The sequence below is a fragment of the Pantherophis guttatus genome, chromosome 7, assembly GCF_059756535.1.
Source record: "Pantherophis guttatus breed Tessera chromosome 7, ASM5975653v1, whole genome shotgun sequence".
In the NCBI taxonomy this organism is placed as follows: Eukaryota; Metazoa; Chordata; class Lepidosauria; order Squamata; family Colubridae; genus Pantherophis; species Pantherophis guttatus.
The window spans coordinates 58238989-58265651 of record NC_142069.1 but is presented as its reverse complement, the minus strand read 5'-3'; the positions used below and the strand labels follow the sequence as shown (position 1 = coordinate 58265651).

The 26663-nt window shown below is 39.5% G+C and overlaps 1 protein-coding gene across 12 annotated transcripts in view; it reads right to left on the bottom strand.

Moving 5' to 3' along the window:
- The window catches only part of DOCK4 (dedicator of cytokinesis 4), a 627777-nt gene that overhangs the window by 251452 nt on the left and 349662 nt on the right, over nt 1-26663 (bottom strand). For all 12 annotated transcript variants that reach the window (XR_015728984.1, XM_087874154.1, XM_087874155.1 and 9 more), the window contains 2 exons: nt 14535-14629; nt 2171-2246 (listed from right to left, as the gene is read on the bottom strand). Coding sequence is in view for 11 of the 12 variants with exons in the window: in XM_087874154.1 (XP_087730280.1) it covers nt 2171-2246; nt 14535-14629 (171 nt within the window). In the remaining variant the exon portion in view is untranslated. The remainder of the gene's footprint in view (nt 1-2170; nt 2247-14534; nt 14630-26663) is intronic.

The window sequence follows — 26663 nt, the reverse complement described above, 5'->3', positions numbered from 1 at the left end:
CATCGGCCCGCCCCATCCCAGCAGGTGCGCATACACATGCTTCACTCTTCCACCAACATCTGAAGCTTGTCTGCCTCGCCACACCTGGGCCCCCAAAGCACACTATGCTCTAAGGCTTTGTGGAAAATGTCTGGAAGTCAATGGAGGGGTGCTTTGGTCTCTCCCCCAAAGGACAGACCCTAGAGATCTAACCAGCATTGCCTGCTAATGCTAAACTTTGGATGGATATTTCAAGCATTTTGAACTCTATTTCTGGGCTTTTTGGATGTTGGAGAGAAATATTTGCTTTTGTCACATAATTCTATTTATGCAATCCAATAATTTCTCCCAAACTTAATAAAGCATTAGTAAAGAATTGTAAATACATGTGTTTTAAAGAAGCATTATCCTTGTTACATCTCCAATGGATTGCTGTAAATATGTAGAAACAGTGTTTTTAAACTGGAGAGAAAAGGCTGGAGAAACTCCTCCTCGTATAAATGCTTACAACTGAATCTCTATTCAATTGTGGTACCTAGGATGTGTGGATAGAGTATCACTGCCTGTTTGACAGCATTAGCTATAAATCAGGGGTGAAATGCTCCCAGTTCGGACTGGATCAGGCGGTCCGGTAGCGATTGTGGCAGGTGGTTCGGATAACCGGTAGCAATGGCAGTGCGAGGCTCCACCCACCCGCCTGGGTATCATTACTTCCTGCTTTTAAAAGGTATAAAAAAGGCTCTGACAATTGCGCGCCACAGCTGTGATCATAAGAGCCTTTTTTTTCCTTTTAAAAGCATTTTTTACAACCTATTCACCCAAATAGGTTGTAAAAAAATGCTTTAAAAAAGTAAAAAAAAAGTTGGCCACACCCACCCAGTCACATTACCCCCCCCCAAGCCACGCCCACAGAACCAGTAGTAACAAATTTTACATTTCACCACTGCCATAAATATATAAAGATCAGAAGCCATATTTCACTAAGGCACTTGGCCTGTGCAGAGTTGCCCTGAAACTGCCTTAATGAAGGATTCCATCTAAAGATGAATTGCTTTGTTTGTGTTATCAAGCTGATGTACCTAGATTGGAAGTTGCTCTCTGTTGTGGTAGAAAACTTAAATGGATGCCAATAATTGCAAAGTTTCAAATAATCATTGTATCATTTCCAAAGTTAACAGGTTTTAGTGAGTCACTAATCTCTTGTACCCAAATAAACCAGGAGCAGGATTCCCAAAATTTATATTTATAATTTTATTAGAAACTACACAAATACAAATAAAAGCATGAGGGAAGGCTGCCCCAACAAGCTAGCAGTTTGGGGAGGTGAGGAGCTTGTAGGGCACCAAATTGTCCCCACATCAAGTTAGCCAGTATGACTTGTTCGGTCCCGAGTCAGCCACGCCCAGTGAGTGGCATTAAGCTGGCCACCCAGTTGGCCATGCTCACCCAGCCAGCCATGCCCAGTGAGCAGTGTCAAGCTGGCCATGCCCACCCAGTCAGCCACACCAACCCAATCGGCCACACCCACCCGGCCACCTGAGGTCAACCATAACCCTGATGTGGCCCTCCATGAAATTGAGTTTGACACCCCTGGTGTAGCTACATGACACAGATCTTACATGCCTAAGTTCATTTATAAGTTAAAAGATAGAATCTAACAGAATTCAAATACCTACCACAAAATAATTCAAATATTTGTTTTGACTTATCTATAAATTAGTTAAATATGATTCATCAAGTGATGTCAGGCACAACCACCAGTTCCCCACATGCAGAGTTTGTTCTAACTATTTTTTTTATGTTTTGCCTATAATTCCGAAATTTCCCCAATCTGACTGCCAACTTCTTTGAACAGTCCTGTGTCTGTAGAATTGTTTTAAAGTACAAGTTCAAATCAAATCAATTCTAATTCATCACCACTCAAATATGAAATATTAAATGCAAAGCCGATTTTAATTAAATGTTACATACATGGAGATATTTTCTCATCTGTGTTGCAAAATAGCTGCCACTGCTGACACATACACTGGGGTAAGATGATTAAATTGGAGAAACAATTTAAAAAAACATTTGACAGAAAGAGCTTCATACTTGGTTGTAAGCCACCTAGAGTTTAGTTTAATATGGGAGGCTACACAAATGCTTTAAATAAAAACATGCATAACATAATCCAAACCAAGTGCTGGCTTACCTTGTAATCAAAATTTTCATTTAAGAAGTTTTTGCGAAGGGCATCAGAAAGATATAACACTGTTGTAATAATAACACTATTAGAAAAACAAAAGATGGATTATATATTTAATTGTTCACATAGCAATATACATATTATTTTATATCTTTGTTCTTATTTTTTTATTAATACAAGAAACCATTTACAGAAAAAATGATACACAAATATAAATCTTTAAAATGGTCTGAAATAGGAGTCTATAAGTCTATACAGACTTTGAACCTCATCCTGTGAAGACTGAAATATTCTCAATACAGTAGTAGCCAAAATTATGGAAACCTTTTGGGAAAAGTGTGTTTTTGAGGTTTTTTTAAAAAAGTTTTTTTTATTTTTTAAAACAAACAAACAAACATACAATGCACCTTTTCTGAACAGAATATTGGCCCAGTTTTAAATTTGTACAGATTTTTGTTCATCTTTTAACAATTTTATATATTCAATTTTTCTTTTATTTTCTCTAAATTTAAAAAATCAATATTACCCTTCATCTTGATGTCTCATGCTAGTATAATTCCTTTTTTCTTTTCCCTCCTTAAAATTTGAACCCCTAAATTTAAATTCACATAACATAATACAATCCCCAATTATTTCCTTAAATTCTCTTATTCTACTCACCAATAATTCTTTTATCTTTTATAAATGGAAGACAAATGAAAAGTAATGTAAGGCAAATTGTTAACTTATTAGAGTATTTGGGAAGGAACAACCAGGTCCCCGCAGTGCTAGTTTTTCTAGATGCTGAAAAAGCCTTTGACAGATTGAATTGGCAATTCTTATTAAAACTAATAGAAAGGATGCAATTTGGAGAACATCTTATACAATCTGTTAAGGCAATATATCAAAAAAAAACAGCGCAAATAATAATCAATGGTGGTTTACCAGATAATTTTAATATAGAAAAAGGAACAAGGCAAGGCTGTCCCTTGTCTCCGTTATTGTTTATTTTGACGCTGGAAATTTTCTTAAATAAAATATGTGGGAATGATATAATAAAGGGAATCAGAATTAGACGGCATGAATATAAGCTACGAGCATTTGCGGATGACCTGGTGGTTATCTTAGCCCAACCGGTACAATCGATTACAGCCTTGATGGATATAATCTGCTCATATGGACAAGTAACTGGTTTTAAAACAAAGATAATAGCTAAAAACATGGACAGAAGCCAGAAAGAAGAGATAGAAAGGTTAACAGGATTTGAAATAGCTAAGAAGGTTAAATATTTAGGGGTTTATATTATGACTGCAAATATGAAATTATATCAACATAATTATGAACCGTTATGGCAAAAAATACAGAAAGAGATGGAAAATTGGAAGAAATTGCAACTGTCTTTGCTGGGTAGGATAGCCACTGTAAAAATGAATATCTTACCAAGATTCTTATTTCTTTTTCAAATGATACCTATACTTAAAAAAGATGAAAATTTGAAGGAATGGCAGAAGGGTAGAAACAAGTTTGTGTGGGCTGGGAAGAAACCACGAGTTAATCAAAAGATAATGCAAGACACCTGAGAAAGAGGTGGTCTTAAAATGTCCAATTTAAGATAGTATTATGAAGCTGCTACCCTCTCAGCAATTACAGATAGGATAAATTTAACGGAGGAAGAGATACTGAATATTGAAGGATATGGTCTGGTCTCCGGCTGGCATGCTTATCTATTGTATGACAAGAAAGTAGATAAGACTTTTAAAAGTCACATATTAAGAAATGCTCTATTGCGTGTCTGGAAAAAGTTTAAATATAAACTAAAGGATAAGTTACCAATATGGACAGTACCCAGACATGCGATAGAGAATATAAATTTGGAGCAAAAGCAAGATAAGTTTACATATAAGGAACTCCTTTATAAGGAAGGAGTTAGATTACAATTAAAATCTATGGAGCAATTAAGAGAAGAAGGAATCATTAAGACTCGGTTTCAGTATGGTCAGTTGCTGGCCAGATGGAGAGAGGATCAAAAAACTGGTATTTTGCAGCAGGATGAGAATTTGATAAAGCAAATAAGAGATAAAGGTCAAATGCATATTAAAAGGTTGTATAATGTATTAGTGGAAATAGATTCGGAAACAGAGCTAGTCAAGGATTGTATGATAAAATGGGCACAAAACATAGGTGAACCAATAATGTTGGATACATGGGAAAAGATATGGGTTAGAAATGTAAGATTCACACAAGCTCAAAACTTAAGAGAGAACTTTTATAAAATGTTTTATAGATGGCATTTAGACCCAAAAAAACTAGCCTGCATGTATCCAAATCTACAACCTAAGTGTTGGCGATGTGAGTGTGAAGATGCGACATATTTTCATATATGGTGGACATGTAAAAAAATTAAGGCTTTTTGGATAAAAATATGGTGGATTATTCAAAATATTTTAAGGAAAAAAATTAAATTTACACCACAGGTTTTTTTGTTGGGAATAGTCACGGATTGTACTGTAATAGAGACTAAGTTGGTTTTGAATTTAATAACAGCTGCCAGGTTACTGGTGGCACAGTACTGGAAGAAGGAAGATCCACCTACCATTGAGGAGTGGACATTAAAAGTTGTGCATCTGGCTGAGATGGCAAAAATTTCATCATATCTTAAAGATCATTCAAATGAAAGATACATATCAGAATGGAGAAGATGGATTGACTATATACAAAAAAAGTATCCGAACAAGAAGATTCATATAGCTTATGAATGAAATATTTTTAAGTAGTTTATGTTTATAGTTTTTTTGAGCTATAAGGAGTTAAAGACTTAGGGAGAATATGAATGCAATAATTTGTTAGCATATTTTAGCTTTATGTTTGTGAATGCTATAACCTGTGCCTGTTCTGGAAGTCTAGGGAGGGGTTGGGGGGAAGGGGGGAGGGGGAAAGGGTGGGGGGGAAAATGTTTGTATTTCTTATAAAACTTTTCAATAAAAAAAAAATTCTTTTATCAACTATTCCAAATAATACATTTCAACAGTTAAACATATTCAATAAAGAAAAAAAATCAATTAAATATCAATCTTACTTTAATACCCCTATATTTAAATTCATATAACATAATACAATTCCCAATTATTTTCTTAAATTCTCTTATTCCAATCTCAAATAGTTTTTTTCTTTACTAATTATTCCAAATAGTACATTTTATTTTATTTATTTATTTATTTATTTGTTTCCATTTCTATACCGCCCTTCTCCAAACAGGACTCAGGGCGGTGAACAGCCAAAGTAAAAAACAGAACATACAAAATTTAAAAACAGTTTAAAATAATTAAATATTTTGGCCGTAAATTAAAACAACCCAATTTAAAATCTATTTAAAATTTAACTCAAGCCAGCCCAGCTAGTTGAAATAAATAGGTTTTCAGGGCCCGACGAAAAATCCGGAGGTCTGTTATTGTACGTATCTCTGGGGGGAGGTTGTTCCAGAGGGTGGGCGCCGCCACAGAGAAGGCTCTCCCCCTGGGGGTCGCCAGCCGACATTGTCTGGCGGACGGCACCCTGAGGAGGCCCACTCTGTGCGAGCGTACTGGCCGGTGGGAGGCTATTGGTGGCAGAAGGCGGTCTCGTAAGTACCCCGGCCCTAAGCCATGGAGCGCTTTAAAGGTGGTCACCAACACCTTGAAGCGCACCCGGAAGACCACCGGGAGCCAGTGCAGCTCACGCAGGAGAGGTGTCACATGGGAGCACCTCGTCGCCCCCATAATCCCCTGCGCGGCCACGTTCTGGACCAGCTGGAGCCTCCGGGTGCACCCCAGGGGGAGCCCCATGTAGGGAGCGTTGCAGTAGTCCAGGCGGGAAGTGACGAGTGCCTGAGTGACTGTGCGTAGGGAGTCCCGATCTAGAAAGAGGCGCAACTGGCGTATCAGGTGGACCTGATAAAAAGCCCCCCTGGCCACGGCCGTCAAATGATCTTCTAAAGACAGCCGTGCGTCCAGGAGGACGCCCAAGTTACGAGCCCTCTCCGTGAGGGCGATTCGCCCCCAATAGCCAGCAATGGCGGCAGCTGGCTATATCGGGATGGTGGAAGCCACAGCCACTCGGTCTTGGAGGGGTTGAGTCGGAGCCTGTTTCTCCTCATCCAGGCCCGCACGGCCTCCAGGCACTGGGACATCACTTCAAGGGCATTGTTGGGGTAGCCTGGGGTGGAGATGTACAGCTGGGTGTCATCAGAGTACTGATGGAACTCCACCCCGAAGCCTCGGATGATCTCACCCAGCGGCTTTACATAAATGTTGAACAGAAGGGGCAAGAGGACCGACCCTTGTGGCACCCCACAAGCAAGGTGCCTCGGGGTCGACCGCTGCCCCCCTGTCAACACAGATTGTGACCGGTCAGAGAGGTAGGAGGAGAACCACCGCAGAACGGTGCCCACCACCCCCAACCCTGCCAACCGGTGTAACATGATACCATGGTCGATGGTATCAAAAGCCGCTGAGAGGTCTAACAGGACCAGGATAGAGGAGCAACCCCTATCCCGAGCCCTCCAGAGATCATCCACCAACGCGACCAATGCCGTTTCCGTGCTTTGCCCAGGCCGGAAGCCGGACTGGAGCGGGTCTAGATAGACAGCTTCATCCAGGTACCGGGGAAGCTGCTGCGCTACCACACTCTCAACAACCTTTGCAATGAAGCGAAGGTTGGAGACTGGACGATAGTTAGCCAAAACAGCCGGATCCAGAGAGGGCTTCTTGAGGAGGGGCCTCACAACCGCTTCTTTCAAAGCAGCCGGCAGGATCCCCTCACTCAAAGAAGCGTTAACAATCTTCCGGAGCCAGCCTTGTGTCACCTCCCGGGAAGCCAGTACCAACCAGGAGGGACATGGGTCCAATAAACATGTGGTCGCATTCAGCCGTCCCAGGACCCTGTCCATGTCCTCGGGAGCCACAGGATCGAACTCCTCCCAGATAACACTCTCAAGACCTGCCTCAGTCATCCCGTCCGGACATACCCAGTCAGAGGCCAGCCCTTCCCGAATCTGAGCGATTTTGTCATACAGATACTTCACAAAGTCCTCAGCTCGGCCCTGCAAGGGGTCATCCCGCACTTCCAGGTGGAGGAGGGAGCGGGTCACCCTAAACAGGCGGCCAGGCAATTATCTGATGACGCGATAAGAGTGGCAAAATAGCTAGATTTCGCCGCTTTTATCGCCACTAGGTAGGTCTTAATATGAGACCTCACCAGTGTTTGGTCGGATTCAGAGCGGCTGGTCCTCCAATTACTCTCCAAGCGTCTTTTCCGGCGCTTCATCTCCCTAAGCTCCTCGGAGAACCAAGGAGCTAGGTGAGTTCGGTGCCGGGTCAGAGGCCGCAAAGGCACGACACGGTCGAAGGCCCCGGCAGCCGCACTATCCCAGGCAGCCACCAGGTCCTCGGCCGAGTCATGAGCCAGAGTCTCAGGAAATGGCCCAAGCTCCATCTGGAACCGATCAAGGTCCATCAGGCGCCTGGGGCAGAACCACCTGGTCAGTCCCGCCTCCCTGCGGCGGGGTGCAGTGGTTAGAATGTCCAGTCGAAGGAGCGAGTGGTCAGACCATGACAAGGGTTTGATGACTATATCCCTTGTATCAAGGCCACTCGACCACTGACCAGAGACAAAAACTAAGTCCAGAGTGTGTCCACCCATGTGAGTAGGATCATGAATTAACTGAGTAAGGTCCATGGCCGTCATGGAAGCCATGAACTCTCGAGCCACCTCAGACATTTCGCTGACAGATGGCAGGTTGAAATCCCCCATGACTAGAAGTCTGGGGGTACCAACTGCCACCTCAGCAATGACGTTGAGCAGCTCGAGCAGGGCCGTTGTCATGTGGCAGGAAGCCAGTTACGTGATCAACAAGCCCATCTGTACTCCACGACCCCACTTCACAAAAAGGGACTCACATCCGGCTATCTGTGGGACAGTGGTCTCCCTCGGATCAAGACTTTCCTTTATAATAACCGCCACCACCCCCGCCCCTGCCCTGAGCTCTCGGCTGATGGAATGCTCGGAAACCTGGTGGGCACATATTCACGAGGGGAACCCCCCCTCATGGCCCAACCCGGCCTCTGTAATACCTGCCAGGTCCACTCCCCCCTCCTGAATAAGATCGCAAATGAGGGGGGCTTTATTTACCACGGACCTGGCATTGCACAACAGCAGCCGAAGGCTCGGGCCCTGAGAGTCTGAACAGCCTGGGGTGCGAGAAGGGCTATGGGGACCGGGGCACGCTACCGCTTGAAGATAGCGAGTGCGCGCCCCCACCACATGATGCGGCCCCCTGCTCCCGCCATATCTGCCCCTCCCACTCAACACATTGATAGAGAAGCCCTCGACAGAATGGACTCTGATGTCCCCTTTACCCCCGGAATCCGCACCCTCCGTGGCCCCACTGACAGCTGGGCTGGACCCCTTCCCCCGTGGGTTAACCCCCAAACCCACACAACCCTCCCACCCCTTAAAATCCCTTAAAAATCTATCAAAAAGTTTCCCTAAAAAACCCCTCAATCCCCTTTTTGCGGCATGCCACCTCTCGGGGTGCCAAAGCCCGTCATAAAGGTAGGCCCTTGATAAAGTGGAGGGCCACACCTGCGTGAGGGGGGAGTCTCGCAGAATAAGAAGTTCTGTTGGTGAATACATCTAATCAATCAATTAATTAATTAATCAAGGGGGAAGTCCACGGCCTGGGGGTAATCAAGATAGTCCAAAGTCTGGGGAGGGATATTCAATCAATTCCACGTCAATAAATTCAATAAATTCCACTGCTCTCTCACAGCAGTGGATGGTGTCTTAAGCCGCTTCGAGGCCAGATGTTAACACCAGCTGCCCTCTCACGAAAGCTGGGAAGGGCCAGAAACCGCAGTCATCATCCGGCTCCATGCAAGGCTTGAAATCTGGAATATCTCGCTCTACAATTGGGGGGCATTAATAACAGCCACCAATCTACAGGTCCGCGGGCCAAGAGAAGCCTCCGATGGTTCTGGCGGTTGCACCTTAGGCAAATCAGGAGGCGAATCAGGAGGCTATAGATGTCCATGGGAGGCAAATATCATCGTATTGTTCAGAGAAACCTCCAGATGATAAGTGGCCTCACAGAGGCTAACAGACCACATGGGGCATAAGAGCTTGGCCCGAGGTCTTTTCCGACAGTCAGAACCAGCAATGTTTCTAGCTCACCCCCATCCACATAAGGGAGGGGGGGAACCTCTGGAAGGACCAGGAAGAGGCCCCCTCCAGGTAAGCCTCCCATCTAAGTTGTAATAATAGTTCCAAGGAACTGACATTAATAGTACATCGTGGTCAGAGGCTCCTCGCTCTCCCTAAGCAGATTCCTCCTCCTTTTCACCCCCTCTGGTGTCGTCCCTCACAGCTGCTCATCCCAGTATTGAAGCAAGTGCCAGCCCCGACGATCCCAGTTCTCCGAAAAAACATCTCCATCCATCGCTAGGAAGCCCCTGCCATCCCCTCAGAGCTCCAGGGAGAGACTGTATCGCCGATGCCGCCACTGCCCACTCCAACAGTCCGGCAGCCGCGGGGAGACACCGAAGCCGCTCTCCCTGCTCGTAAAGCCGCAGCGCAGCTGCCTCCGTCTCCTCCCGGCTATCGCGTCCTGGAGAGCTGCCAGCTCTCAAAAAGATAACACCCGATTGGTGGGAAGCTCCCCTCGCCAGACATGGGGCAAAATTAGCTGGTCCGGCCCCCGAAAACCCCCAAAAAGCCAGGGAATCTCCCCCAGGTATCACCGCCGCTCAGCTGGGAGCGGCCATCTTGGGCATGCGCAGAGGATTCTGACATTTTGACATTTTTATCAAGCCCAATTAAATATATCTAAGTAATTCATAATCCAATATCATTTCAACTTTCTTTTCTTATTTAGTTAAGTTCCAAATATATAATTAAAAATATTCCATTTGTTATAGTACCCTTCATTAATTAAAAATATTCCAATTCTTACATTCATCATACATCCATATATTTTATACTCACTTCCATAAAGATACAGTTCATTTCTTCATATTAACTTAAATGGTTTATTATTTACCATTCTATTACTTTATCAATTATTTATATTTTTGTCTCTTAAACTCCAGACATCATAGTTTCACTAATTAGTTAAAGAATCAATTTAATATCAATCTTACTCCAATGCCCCTAATTTTAAATTCAAATAACATAATAAAATTCCCAACTATTTTCTTAAATTCTCTTGTTCCAATCTCAAATAGTTTTTTCTTTATCAACTGTTTTTGAGGTTTGATGGCTAATAACACCACTTTTTTTGAGTAGTACCATAAAATTATATATCAATGGAAAGATAATTTAATCAAGAATGTAATGCTTTTCAATCTTTGTTTGAGAGATAAAAGTGCCTTTTTTCGTAGAATTCTGATTTTAGGCCAAATTCCTGCAGTCTGCGCCGAACAGCCCTTGCACTCAACTTCACATTGCATTGCACCATTTCATCTTGTATACACCCAGATGATTTTCTTCTGTCATGTAGGCACAGTCTTTTAATTTTTATATCACCACTTGCTGTTGTGCACCTTTTCCTGCCTTTCCTAGTGTGGTCTTGTAGTGACTGAGTCTCCTTATACCTCTCCAAAAACTTAGAAATGCCACCTTTGGTTAAGTTTCCACCAATTTTTCTTCTAATTTCTTTATAACTGTCGCCTTGTTCACTTAATAATACTATTTTACATCACTTTCTGAATGACCAGTCAACTCTTTGCACCATTACTTTAAGCTCACTAAATGAAACCCAACCAACTTTTTTTTTAATTGAAAAGTTTTATAGGAAATACAAACATTTTCTCCCCCCACCCTTCCCCCCTCAACCCCTCCCACCCCCCCGCCTCCCACCCCCCTTCCCCTCCTTCCCCACCACCCCCCTCCCTAGACTTCCCAGAACAAGCACAGGGTGTAACATTCACAAACATAAAGCTAAAATATGCTAACTGTCAGACTTCGATGCTATCTCAAAATAAATGAATTTCCAAACTGCCAATCTTTAAGGAAATTTTCTCTTTATTCGAGTACAGCAACCGGATCATGACTCGATGTGGACAAGACTGACCTTTTGCCCCCCAATCCCTGACTTTCCGATCCCGAATTCTCTGCTTCTCATTGACTATCTTCCAAGTCACTCTCCTGACTTCTTGTCTCGTCATTTCACAGGAATGTTCTCCCCTCCTCATTTCCACGGAGACCGAGCTTCAAAGGGATTTAGCAGGCAAAAGTTCAGGGCTTATCTCCCTTTTCTATGTCAGCACTGAGATGCTGACACTAACAAATTATTGCATTCATATTCTCCCTAAGTTTTTAACTCCTTATAACTCAAAAAACCTATAAACATAAACTACTTAAAAGTTATTTCATTCATAAGCTATATGTATCTTCTTGTTCGGATACTTTTTTTGTATATAGTCAATCCATCTTCTCCATTCAGATATATATCTTTCATTTGAATGGTCTTTAAAGTATGATGAAATTTTTCTGCCAAATGCACAACTTTTAGTGTCCAATCCTCAATAGTGGGTGGATCTTCCTTCTTCCAATACTGTGCCACCAGTAACCTGGCAGCTGTTATTAAATTCAAAACCAACTTAGTCTCTATTGCAGTTCAATCCGTAACTATCCCCAGCAGAAAAAACTGTGGTGTAAATTTAATTTTTTTCCTTAAAATATTTTGAATAATCCACCATATTTTTATCCAAAAAGCCTTAATTTTTTTACATGTCCACCATATATAAAAATATGTAGCATCTTCACACTCACATCGCCAACACTTAGGTTGTAGATTTGGATACATGCAGGCTAGTTTTTTTGGGTCTAAATGCCATCTATAAAACATTTTATAAAAGTTCTCTCTTAAATTTTGAGCTTGGGTGAATCTTACATTTCTAACCCATATCTTTTCCCATGTTTCCATCATTATTGGTTCACCTATGTTTTGTGCCCATTTTATCATACAATCCTTGACTAGCTCTGTTTCTGAATCTATTTCCACTAATACATTATACAACCTTTTAATATGCATTTGACCTTTATCTCTTATTTGCTTTATCAAATTTTCATCCTGCTTCAAAATACCAATTTTTTTATCTTCTCTCCATCTGGCCTGCAGCTGCCCATACTGAAACCAAGTCCTAATAATTCCTTCTTCTCTTAATTGCTCCAAAGATTTTAATTGTAATCTGACTCCTTCCTTATAAAGGAATTCCTTATATGTAATCTTATCTTGCTTTTGCTCCAAATTTATATTCTCTATCGCATGTCTGGGTACTGTCCATATTGGTAACTTATCATTTAATTTATATTTATACTTTTTCCAGACACGCAATAGAGCATTTCTTAATATATGACTTTTAAAAGTCTTATCTACTTTCTTGTCATACAATAGATAAGCATGCCAGCCGTAGACCAGACCATATCCTTCAATATTCAATATCTTTTCCTCCGTTAAATTTATCCATTCTGTAATTGCTGAGAGGGCAGCGGCTTTATAATACAATCTTAAATTAGGCATTTTAAGACCACCTCTTTCTCAGGTGTCTTGCATTATCTTTTGATTAACTCGCGGTTTCTTCCCTGCCCACACAAACTTCTTTATGCCCTTCTGCCATTCCTTCAAATTTTCATCTTTTTTAAGTATAGGTATCATTTGAAAAAGAAATAAAAATTTTGGTAAGATATTCATTTTTACAGCGGCTATCCTACCCAGCAAAGACAGTTGTAATTTTTTCCAATTTTCCATCTCTTTCTGTATTTTTTGCCATAAATCCAACCAACTTGATAGCAATTACATAACACACTGACAAATGTCCTCCTCTCAGCTTCAATACATGACATCAATAACTGAATCCTACTATGATCTGATTGACTCAGTGCCAAAACAAGATGACATCTGATTCGCTCTCTAAACACTCATGCTCATTGGCTACACTCAGATAAAGGAAAGCTACCTGATATCAACCTAAGTAAATTATGCTTCCTTTTTCTGGTTATTTGGCTATAACTTTTCATAGAATACAGATAATTGAACAAACTTTGTTGCATTACATTCTTGATTAAATTATCTTTCCATTGATATATAATTTTATGGTACTACATAAAAAGTGGTGTTATTAGCCATCAAACCTCAAAAAAAACTTTTTTTAACATTTGTATTATATGTATTTTATTTGGCTGTTCACTGCCCTGAGTCCTTCGGAAGTAGGGCGGTATACAAATTCAAATAAATAAATAAATAAATAAATTTATTTATAAATAAATAAATAAAAATACACTTTTCTCAAAAGGTTTCCACAATTTTGGCTACTACTGTATATTTCTTACTCACAAAATGTATTATTGAGAATGGAACAGAATTAGTTAATACATTAGTGTATTGCTAGGTTCGTTTGTCCCAATTGTTTTTTTCTTTTTTGGCATGAAATTTAAATTTAAGGACTTAAGGTCTTACTAATGCAGAACCATCCCTTTTGTTCAAAATCAATGACTGCTGTTAATATCATCAGGGCTTTTCCATCATTGAATTAAAGGCTTAAATACCCAGGCATTCTCAGGCAAATCTATTATTTGCAAAGAATCTTTCTTGTGTTTACCCAAATATTAACTCTATCTTGCTTCCTGAACTGGATTATTCTGCAGATAACTACATGATCAAAATACCGTAGGATTTGGGGAGATGGACTCTGCTGAAGAAATGAATAGCTGAACGTGTTTAGGCATTTCCCCACCCCATCTCAACTTCTTTTCAAATTATAACAAGATCTTGATTTGAATTTGGATGTCACCTAGATTGCACCTCTTTCATCTTGAGTGTTTTTTGCAATCACACTTTTTGTTCGTTTGTTATGTTATATTTTCATAGAAGAGTTAGGCAACTGTATTAAAAAAAGAATCTAGTTTGTTGAGAACTCTGGGGAAACAGACAGGCATTTTATTCTGTCTAAATAGTCAATATTTAAAGTTTTGTTCATAAGAATGCTGCCAACTTGTAACTTATTGATGAGACTGTTTTATACTGATCTTAAAAATATTTTCAATTTAATGCATGCCTTTGTTATTCACTAGAGGATGGGAAATATTTAAGGTTTAACTGGAATAAAATAAGTGTCTCATTGATAATCTCATTAACTACCAATCATAAACATCATAGATGATAGACAGATAGACAGACAGACAATAAAATAGTTATATTCAAATAAAATCATAAGGTTAAAAAAAGCTGTGAAATTCCTTGGCTTGCATTATAAGGAAATTAAATTTGTTGGCATTTTATAAACAAAAAGTAATAAGCACACAATCTCAATATAGATAGACCCATATTATGATTATATTTGTATTTAAGAAATCTTACTTGTTAGCAACTAAACGCATCACTGTCCAATCTTTTGGAAACATTTCTGGCTGTATTAATATTCGAAAAACAGTAAATATCTGTAACAAGAAATTCTAAGAGAAACAAAAAGCCTAAATTATTTTTTACGATAAGAAAAATATACTTTTAGAAAATTTCTTTAGCAAATACATTAGAAAAAATTCAAATCAAGAGAAAATTATATTCTAAAGCGAAAAAAGACAATTTTTTTTCCAAAAAAATTTCAAATAATATCATAATAATTTAGCTGCTTATAGTTAGATGGACAATGGAGAGAAAGAAACAAACTTTGATTCGAAGTTTTATTTAAAAAATATTTAAATTCACGCTAACAGATAGATTGGTCTTAAGTCCTACTACCATTGTGGCTTTTTTCACAAATTGTAAGTATAAATGGTTTTTAAAGTCAATGAGGATAATTTCTATTGGATTTCCTTGCCTATTAGGATTCTCGTCAAATTACACCACTGTGAAATTCTGCATTATAGATTCAAATGAGAATAAGCTGTATCTGATATCATTTGAGTAATCATCACCTCCACTTAAGTGGTTTGCATTTTAAGTAGCATGTTCATTCAAATCCAGAATGTACGGTACTCTATTTTTTCCCTAAGTACAGTATTGAAAATTGTTTCAGAACTGAAGAAGCTTCTTGGATGAGAAGTGAAATGTCTTCAAGCAAAAACAAGGAAAGTCTAGTTGCCTTGTCAATTCATATGAATGCTTCAACATCTGAGACACGCTTCAGCATTAAGATAAGACATTCAAGGAAAAATTCCCTTTCTTTCTTTCTTTTTTTAAACAAGTTTTATTAAATTTTTCTTTCACATACATATTTTACGAACAGAGTACTGACCGGGTCACATCTTATACTTCTTATAACATAGTTATATATTGATTTTTATAATCTATTCCAATCTTCCTTTTTGTTTTTTCCAAGTACAATTTAAATATCTCAATTTCAGCCTTAATATTCTTTTTCCCTACTTCTTTTTCTTATCTTAATCTCTTCTTAATACATAATATATAAACAGTATCACCATCCACCCTTCAGTTCCTAATTCCTTAGCGTAACATCAATTAATTATCCTATTTCTCCATTTATAAAATATATTTCTTAGAATCCCTATCACACTTTTTGGCTATGAACAATGTACTTCATCATATTCAATTCTTACATTGAAACCCTTTAACTTAATTGACCTTCCACATCTAATCTTAATCTCTTCTTAATACATGATAAGCATGTATTAAGGGCCTGGTGGCTCAGCAGACTAAAAGCATTGTGATTAACACCAGCTGTCTGCAATTACTGTAAGTTCGATTCTCACCAGGCTCAAGGTTGACTCAGCCTTCCATCCTTTCTAAGGTAGGTAAAATGAGGACCCAGTTTGTGGGGGCAATAAGCTGACTTTGTATAAATATACAAAAGTAAGAAGGCTATTGCTTAACGCATTGTAAGCCCCCCTGAGTCTCTGGAGAAGGGAGGCATATAAATCAAATTTAAAAAAAAAAATCACTATCCGCCCTTAATTCCTGATTTCTTACTATAGCCTCAATTAATTATTTTATTTCATCATTTACAACATATTTGTTCAAAATCCCCTTCACACTTTTTAATGTTTCAGTTTTGTCTCTTGATTTCAGTTATTTTCATAATTGAACCAAATTGCCACTTCATATTTCATCTGCTGTTCTATTTTACAATAAACAATATACATCATCATATTCACTTCTTACATTCACAATTAATAATATTAATACAGTTCCCTTAGATCTACTAATATATACCTTATTTCCCTTCCTCCTTTCCACTATTCTTTCCCTTTTAACCATTTTCTCTTGGTTGCTCCAAAATTCCACTTCTTAATAATTTTCTTCTTTCATCCCATTCTCCTAACTTCTTCTTTTTTATTTTTATATTTATTGTATCTTTTCTCCTGAATCCTTTTTCTAACCTTTGAGTCTATTACTCACATAATTCTCCTCAAGCTTTTTCCTAATCTTTTTCCATTTCCTTCTCTTCCCTTTGATTGCTTCTTTTTTGGGGGATATTCCCCTCATCCACTCTTTTTTTGCCACTGTAAATCCCAGTGTAATCATCTAACTTTTTACATTCAATACCTTTTCCTTCAACAGTATTTTTTTGCTTCTCATTTATATTCTCTTTTTCCTGTTTTGTGTGTTCTAGCAAAATTTCTGACTTTTTGTTGCCCTTAATGATTCACGCATGTTTTTAAACATCTCAATTAATTCCTCACACATCCAAGACTCCCCTATTATCAATTTTAAAAATTGTTAATATTTTAACTTATATTTAATTAAGATTTTAAAGTCTATACAGTCTCTTTTTTATTTGCAGATAATATCCAGTTCAAATATTTGTCCAATCCTCTCCAATTTAAAGTTTTCCACCTTGAAATTCGAGACCAAGCAATTTTTAAAAAACCAAATACTCCTTAATAGTTCTCACAGTTTCTTTTAGTAGTCAAGGTCACTGCTATTATTTTCTTCAATTTTCAGGCCAGTCTTTCTTTCCACCAGCACATATCTCTCTCCAGTCCACAATGTTCTCAGAACAACAAAGTATCAAGCTTACAAAAGTATTTTAAATCCACATAGAAAATACTTTCCCTTGGATTTCTTTTCCGTTTAATATTTTTAGTTTCTCCGAATTCAGTTTTAAGTCCAGTTATAAAATTTCCTTTTTTGGCTTTTAATATTTTAACCTCCTCTTTGTTCTTCCTTCAAGTGTCAAAGCTGTCAAAGATATTTCAAATCCTCATAAAAAGTACTTTCCCTCGGGTTCCTTTTTTTTGTATTAATTTTAATTTCTCCAAGTCCAATTTTAAATCCAGTTATAAAGTTTTCTTTCTTGGGCTTTGGTATTCCCAAGTGCCAATGAACTGCTGATTTCCGCTCTGGGGCACCTTTGAAGTTGTTGTTTTTTTAACTCCTTTTTTATCTGTGAGCTTGCCAATCACTCACCTGGTACCAGCACTCCGTTCAAACACCGTTCTTGCACAAAAATATTATTCCAGTTGCCCCAGCTTCAGAGCGGTCATTTTTTAATGGACGCCACCCCCGCCGCTGGTTCGAAGAACAGCCTCCGACTTTCGAGGAACTTGCCTGTTCCTCTTGGTCATCTGAGGCACCTCTTCTTCTTCACTATCCCTACAGGATGGTTCCGGTCCGAAGACCCCCCAACAGCAGTTTGTCTGGCTGGATTTTTGTGGAACTCATTGGAGCCCACTATTTTTCCAGCTGGTCTTGCTGCGACGCTTCCGGTTTCTCCTCCTTTTTTTTTATAAGCTACATGATTACTACTTTTCCTACAGCATTTGTCCATTTTTTAAAAAATGTGGATTTTTAAAAATATTGGTAAAAAGAAACTGATGAATGTAAAAAATGATATTGGATTCTAAATCCCATGAAAGTTTGGTAATCAATCATCTAGCAATATTAATTCCACTTTGTAAAATAAAAGCAAGAATGCTTTACTTTAAATAGTTTTTGAAAAAAAGAAAATAAATTGTACCATAGTACTGAGTACTATTTACTCTTCAGATTGTATTTATTTGGTTTCCATTAAGCATTTCTTGTGACCATATATTACATTTATCTGAATTTATATTATGTTTGTCCTGAATTTAAGATTTCATTCTCACAAGATAGATATAAAGAAATTTCTATATAGACCAAAATGCCATATAAGGCCTAAAGTTCCCAAATCAAGTTGAAATCAGTCCTGAAGACTTTCTTTTCTCTAAATATATATAGGTCCCAATTTATGATTATATTTCTGCTGCTAGGCAAGGCTCTTGTTAAATGAGTTGTGCCCTATTTTACAATCATTTTTTGCCACAGTTGTTAAGCGAATCACTACAGTTGTTAAGTGATTCATGTGGTGGTTAAATGAATCTGGCTTCCCCCATTAACTTTGCTTGTTTGGACACCAGCTGGAAAGGTTGCAAATAGTAATGACATGATCCCAGACCCCAGGACATTGCAACAATCATAAATAGATACCAGTTTTCAAACACCCAATTTTTGATCACATGACCATAGAGATGCTGCAATTATCTGTTGTGACCAAGGCCCAAGTAGTGATTACCAAACACAATTCAGTCCTCATTTTATTAAAACAGCTGAGAATTAATTCATTCTCAGCTTAGTCCAAAACAAAATTCTTAATAACCAGTCCGCCGGCCTTATCACCAACCTTTGATGTCTTTGGCAACGGGCCAAAGGCTTTTCTTGGCAAAACTCCCACAAAGTTTAAGAGACACTGACAAGAAGCACGGGAATCAACGTTGCTTTTCTACAAAGAACCCAATGGCTCGTTGCTGCTCTTTTAAGCCTTATGGGAGTGGCCAATCATCTTCTGGCCTTACTCCTGAGTTGTCTTTTTTTCTTCAGCTGCTCTTGCCTTCTGGCAGCTCTTCACATGCATGCACTAGGAACAGGCTCCTCCTGTTCCTCTGTCTCTCCTCTGTCCGCCTCTGGATGCTCCAGAGTCCGCGCATCGCTCCCAGATGGCCCTGGCCCCATTTTTGCCTCTGATGCAGAGCCCTCGTCCAGGCCTTCCCCTGACTCCAGGACTGACCCATTGTCCTCTCCAGCCTCCTCACTGTCTGACTCCATTGCTAGGTCCGCAGGCTGCTGGTGGACCACAACACTATCATACATGTGAAAAAGGGTCATAAGTCACTTTTTCAGTGCCATTGTAACTTCAAACAATCACTAAACAAATGGTTGTAAGTTGAGAACCACCAGCATGGATGTTACATTCGTATATTGATACACACACACACACACACACACACACATACACAAATACATATACAAACACATTCTTGTCAAAAGGTCCATGCCAAAAAAGAGCAAAAGCAGAACAAAAACAAAGGAAAAAAAGGTATACTGCCTGTAAAATAAGGCAATCCACTTGATGTCAGCGTCCCAGCACTGATATATAAATAAAGGGAGGAGAAGCCTGAACTTTTGCCTGCTAAATCCCTTTGAAGATTCTGTCTCCTCGGAGATGGGGAGGGGGGAGACATTCCTGTGATATGACGAAGAAGGAATCAGGAAAGTGACTTGGAAGATAGCCAATGAGAAGCAGAGAATTGGGGATCGGAAAGGGAGGGATTGGGGGGTAAAGGTCAGTACTGACTGCGAAAGAGTCAGGATCAGATTGCTGTGCTCGAATAAAGAGAAAATTTCCTTAAAGATCGGCAGTTTGGAAATTCATTTATTTTGAGATAGCATCGAAACCTGACACTTACAACTGTGATTGGCATATGTCAGCCACCTTATACAGAAACAATAAACCATTCCCAGAAGTACAGAAAAACTCTTCTCCCCTTTCCCAGCAGATACAGCAGAGAAGAAAGGGACAAGGAACAGGATGGAGATGGGGAAGAAGGAGCTGAAAGGAGAAAACCTGGATGGATGTGATGAATGGGAAAGAAATCAGAGAATAGGACAAGACAGAAAAGAAAAAGAAGACCTGTTCAGGCATTTAAAAGATATAATTCAGCAGACAAGTAATCATTTCTATGACAATTCATCTTCAATAGGATTCACTTGAAGTAGCTTTGGCATATTTTCATTTTTTTAAAAATGGATCCCAAATCACAAATTATTTAGAAGCAAAATATTTTCCTATCAGAAGAATGTGGTAGTCAACTTGTTCTTCTAAATTAAAAATGGAGTTATTAATTACTCTTTCTACCTAGAGCATGGGTGCCAAACTTGCTGCGTCAAGGTGCCATCACGTGACATTTTATTTATTTATTTATTTATTTATTTATTTATTTATTTATTAAATTTCTATACCGCCCTTCTCCAATAGGACTCAGGGCGGTGCACAGCCAAGATAAAAACAAAGCATACAAAATTTAAGAACAGTATTAAAATAATTAAATATTTTGGCCGAAATTAAGATAACCCAATTTAAAATCAATTTAAAATTTAACTCAGGCCAGCCCAGCTTGTTGAAATAAATAGGTTTTCAGGGCCCGACGAAAAATCCGGAGGTCTGTTATTATACGTAACTCTGGGGGAAGGTTGTTCCAGAGGGTGGGCGCCGTCACAGAGAAGGCTCTCCCCCTGGGGGTCGCCAGCCGACATTGTCTGGCGGACGGCACCCTGAGGAGGCCCACTCTGTGCGAGCGTACTGGCCGGTGGGAGGCTATTGGTGGCAGAAGGTGGTCTCGTAAATACCCCGGCCCTAAGCCATGGAGCGCTTTAAAGGTGGTCACCAACACCTTGAAGCGCACCCGGAAGACCACTGGGAGCCAGTGCAGCTCGCGCAGGAGAGGTGTCACATGGGAGCGCCTCGTCGCCCCCATAATCCCCCGTGCGGCTGCGTTCTGGACCAGCTGGAGCCTCCGGGTGCACCCCAGGGGGAGCCCCATGTAGAGAGCGTTGCAGTAGTCCAGGCGGGAAATGACTAGTGCCTGAGTGACTGTGCGTAGAGAGTCCCGATCTAGAAAGGGGCGCAGCTGGCGTATCAGGCGAACCTGATAAAACAGGTTTTGCAATGTTTCCCCATTCGTGGAGCTGGGGTGGGTGTGGCCTGCACATGATGCATCTGGCCCGCGGGGAACCAGTTTGATACCCCAGACCTAGACAGAGAAGCACTAAAAAAAAGTTAATTTTGCAGCGTATGCTGGAGAATAATGTTATTCATTTTCCACTACACCTAGTTACTGTACAGGCTTAACACTGCCTTAGCATATGTAGACATAGCTGTTGCTCTATTGAATGCCTGTAGAAAATAGACAAAGTTGCATTAAACATGCATATTTTCTGGTGTCACATTGTTTTATATTAAAGGCAAAACAATATAACAGTTCAGGTAGTCCTTGACTTATGACCACAACTGAGCCCAACATTTCTGTTGCTAAGCAGGTAGTTGTTAGCAAGGCACATGAGTTGTGCTTCATTTTACTACCTCTTTTGCTACAGTTGTCAAATGATTCACTGTAATCATTAAGTGACTCACATGTCATTAAGTGACTCTGACTTCCCCTATTGACTTTGCTTGTCAGAAGCTGGCTGGGAAGATTGCAAATGGTGATTACATGTTCCTAGAACAATGCAACTATCAGTTGCCAATCACCTGAATTTTGATCATGTGACCATGGGACTGCTGCAACAGTTGTAAGTATGAGAGTAAGTTATGTCACTTTTTTCACTTTTTTCACTGCCGTTCTAACTTCGAAAGGAATGAATAATTATACTATAAATGAATAGTTATACGTTGAGGACTACCTGAGTGAAATAACTAGCAATAAAAAGTTATTTAATAAAATGTGAATAGTTTTTTTTATAAATTTTGTTTCTATCTTCTACTCTTTTCTGCCTGCTTTATTTCATCTGCTCTTTCATGCTAATGATCTCTGCATGGAGCAGAGTTGTGCAATTTTGTGGCTTGCAAATAGGCCATGCATACTAATTGAAATTAATGCTCAAGATAAAATATATTTAGTGAAGGGAGACAGGCAGACACACATGGTGCTTAACACTTAAGCATCCAAGAGGTTTCATTTACATTGCACAGTAAATTGAGATATATTTTATGGTTATCCACATTAATTTATACCCAAAGGATTCCTAGTTATGGAACATACGTGTCATTAAGGACAAAGAAATTGACATTTAGTATATGATCATGAACTGAAAATGTGGCACAACATGAATGACTATGAATGACGACTCCTGTGGACTTTGGACAGTGGTGCAGAATTGTTTGTTACCTACAGAAAGGAACTTTTCACAGAGATGCACGAGCCTGAACCTGAACTACGTGAAATTTATTCTTTTTCCAATCATCCTTGTCAGGTCAAAGGAAAAGGAACTGTTTATTTTGGAGAGCTTGATGCATTCATTCCTGATGTTTATTATATACTAACAGCAACTAGTAATTTGCTTAGTCAGAGTCATTTGTCTAGAGCATTAAAGTTCCAGGCTCACCACCTTGAAAAAGCAAGTTACATAGTTAAAATGGAGATATTGTTGCTGAAGCCATGTTAATTGGTGGTGTTTATTACTTAAAGCCAAAGCCTAAATCACAAACACAGGCAAGTATACAAACTCCAAAAAGGGAGAGCACAGGCCCAGAGAGAGATGCTCCAGAGAGAGATCCTGTTGCTACTCCAAAGGCTCCTAAAGCCAACAAAAAGAAAATAAGGAAACAGGTTGCTCAGAGAAAGCCTGAGGTTCCTCATAAAACTGTTAATGTTGAGAATTCACTAACTGGTAAACCTTTGCATTCCAGGTGTATCCATAAATGGCATAGAAGATTGGGGCATGCCAGTTTCCGTGTTCTTAGGAAGATGCCGGAGTTCGCAAAAGGTTTGGATCTAAAGGGGTGTAAGGTGTTTTTGGATTGTGCTGTCTGCAAGAAAGCCAAATCCAAAGCAGCAGCCATTCCCAAACGCGCTACACGCCTGTCAACATGCATTTTTGATTTGGTTCACACTGACATAGTTGGTCCTTTTCCGCCAACACTTGGTGGTAGAAAATATTTTCTAACAATTGTTGATAATTATTCTAGATATGAATATGTATATCCTATGAAAGAAAAATCTGAGACTTTTCAGATCTTTAAAGACTTTGCAGCTCTTGTTTCTACCCAACACCAAGCTCGCATCGCCAGAATCCAGAGTGATCGTGATGTTGAATTCATGTCTCAGCGTTTCCAGGACTGGATGCGTAAGAATGGAATTCTTCATCAGACGTCGGCTCCTTACACACTGGCTCATAACGGAGTCATAGAACGACGACAAGGGGTCCTGCAAACCATGATGCGTTGTTTCCTAGAAGACGCCAACCTTAGTATGCCATACTGGGGTGAAGCTATCAAATAAGCAAATTACATTGTCAACTGTACTTGGAGCAGTGTAATAAATCAGACTCCTTTCTTCATGTTGTATGGGTACAAGCCCGATCTCAAAAACATCCATATTTTTGGTTCATATGGTATGGTGAACATTCCCTTAGTTCAAAGAAGAAAAGGAGGTCCAGCAGCAAAGAGATTGAGATTTATGGGTATTGATGACAACTCAAAATGGAGCAAATTTATTGACTCTAAACATGTAATTGTGATTTCCCAATCTGCTAATTTTGAGGAAGATGTTGACTGGTCCAGGCTTCATTCCAATGATCCTGGAGTTTATTTTCCTAGAGATGATACTACTAATGCCACACAGCCTGATGATCAAGATTCACGGGCAGATGTTCCGTCCACTGGTTCTTCTCAACCTGATGTTCCATTTTCACAAGCCGCGGATGCTGACACTAGCGACGAATGTGAGGATGAGGACGAAGCAGAAGAAGAATGGACTGCTGTTCCGAGACGTTCCAAGAGGGCCACAAAAGGAATCCCTCTACAACGATATTCTTGGCAACTGACAAAACCACCCTTGCCTTTGATTTGCAATGTTACAAAGAAATTGACATTTAGTATATGATCATGAACTGAAAATGCGGCACAACATGAATGACTATTGAAATAATGCAATTTTGAGGTAGCAAGCCGTAACAAAATTATGACATCATAATTATGACATCATAATAAAATCAGTTTCTGATTTGTGTTAGGCAGTAGCGGTTATGCTGTGCTTCCCTGAAAATATGACCTAACCCAAAAACAAGCCCTAGTCCGATTTTCACACCTGCACCAATGTAAGCCCTACCCCCAAAATAAGCCCTAGTTAAGCCTTGCCCATGTCTGGCTGGGACAAGACATAATTGTAAAAATAAAGCTATGGTAGGGGTGGCGGAGTGAAGGTTCCCCATGTGCCCCACACCTGCTTACCTTGTCGTGCTGTTGGAGCAATTCACGGCTGAATGCTATGAGGCTTGTCTCACCAGGGGAGCTGCTTGTGGAGCTGCTTGCAGCAGAATACTACGAAGCTCCTCTTGCCAATGGAGCTGCTCATGGCAGAATGCCATGAGGCTTATTGCTCTGGTGGAGTTGCTTGCGGTATTGTGGCATCGTGCACACGAGTGGCAGCACCAGTGAGACATTGGTGGCATTATGGAGAAATTTATAAATACCATAAAAACAATCTACGATAGACAATTTGCTAAGATAATGATGAATGGAGATATGACGGAAAAAATAAATATAATGAAAGGGACTAGACAAGGTTGTTCATGTCACTGCGTTTTTGTATTTACCAGAAGAGCTCTTATTTTTGAACTTTCAGACTTACCGTAGCTTGCCAAGTTCTTATCAGTAGCTAACTGCGCATGTCCACATTCCTTCATTTTCTTCTATCTTTCTTTTGTTCTCCGGCCAAGAGAGGTGGCCGGGAAAGCTGCCAAGATGTAACTAATTAGATTAGTAAGATGTTTTATTTTCTTTATAACAAATAAATGAGTTTTTCTTAGAAAATATATCTTCGGGTTTATTTTCTTAAAGTATACTTCAAGGGAAGGTCACGATCCATTCTCTAATCAAGGTGCAATTACCCAAAAGCAGAATGGGATTAATTGCCACCCTGACACCTGGTAGCAGGACGATGGTTGATTTATGGTTCTTTCCTTGCTTGTTACTTTTGATGATAAGCGCATAGGCAATTAGTTTTTAGTTACTGAGGTACGCTAATTATTTTTTACAAATATGCCGAAAAAGCCAAATGGTGAGTCATTGTACAAGGCCAGACTTGTAGCTCAGGGTTTCGCTCAACGTTATCCTGAGGACTACACATATATCTACTCACCGACAGTCCGAACTGAGAATGTAAAAATTGCTTTAGCAACAGCAACTATTCTTGGTTTAGAAGTTTTCCAGTTCGATGTTGACACAGCTTATCTACATGCAGACCTAGATGAAGAGATCTACATGAGAGGCCCTCCAGGATTCCGACAGCAAGAAGGGGATACCTGGTTTCTAAACAAAAGTCTTTATGGTCTGAAACAGTCTGCTTTAATGTGGTACTTATGTCTTACTGACAAATTAAATTCAATGGGCTTTATTAAGTCTGAAACTGATGAGTACGTATTCACAAAAAGATCTAACAATGCATATGAGATAGTTCTTGTTTATGTTGATGATATTGTTTATATTGGTCCAAATAAGAAAATGAGTGAAATTTTTGCCAAAGCTTTGCAGAGATACTTCACATTGAAATCATTGGGTCATATTAGCACTTATTTAGGTGTTCAGATTGACAAAACACAGAAGGGGTTTAGTCTTTCACAAGAGGATAAAACTGAACAAATTTTGCATCATTGCAACATGAAGGATGCTAACACAACAAAGACACCCATGCAAACAGATTTTCACAACTTAACACATGAAGCAAGTCCTGAGTTCGAGAATCAAACACTTTATCGTTCAGTTATTGTGTCACTGTTGTACATTAGTAGTTGGACCAGACCCGACATTGCACTTAGTGTTAATCTCTTATCTCGACACGTAGGTAAGGCAAAACAGTTTCATTGGTCATGTGTTAAGAAATTATTGAAATACCTAAAACACACTAAACATATGAAGTTATTGTTAGAACCAACACATACTGATTATGCAGAATTATGTTGTTATGCAGATTCTAATTGGGCGAGTGATAAGAAATCACATAAAAGTATTTCAGGTTATATGATGTTCTTAAATGGATGTCCTGTTTATTGGCAAGTGCGTAAGCAGAATTTTGTTTCTTGTTCATCTACCGAAGCTGAATATGTTGTGTTTCAGATGCAGGTAATTCTCTAATGTGGTTTGATGCTTTGGTCACAGATATCTGGGCACGTCCAATCTGACCAATCACCATGATGGAAGACAATGAATTGGTGGTTTATATTTCTGAATCACATTTCACAGGTTCTAGGTCCAGACACATTGACATCCGTTATCAAAACATAAAACAATTAGTGAAAAAAGGTTTTGTAAAATTGCAGTATGTATCTACACATGATCAAATTGCTGATATGCTCAACAAACCGCTTCCAGCAGCTCAACACGAGTATCTGCGTAAGAAGATGTGCCTTATTTGATGATGTCCTGATATTCGCTCAACTGGCAAAGAAGGGGTTGTCACTGCGTTTTTGTATTTACCAGATGAGTTTTTATTTTTGAACTTTCAGACTTACTGT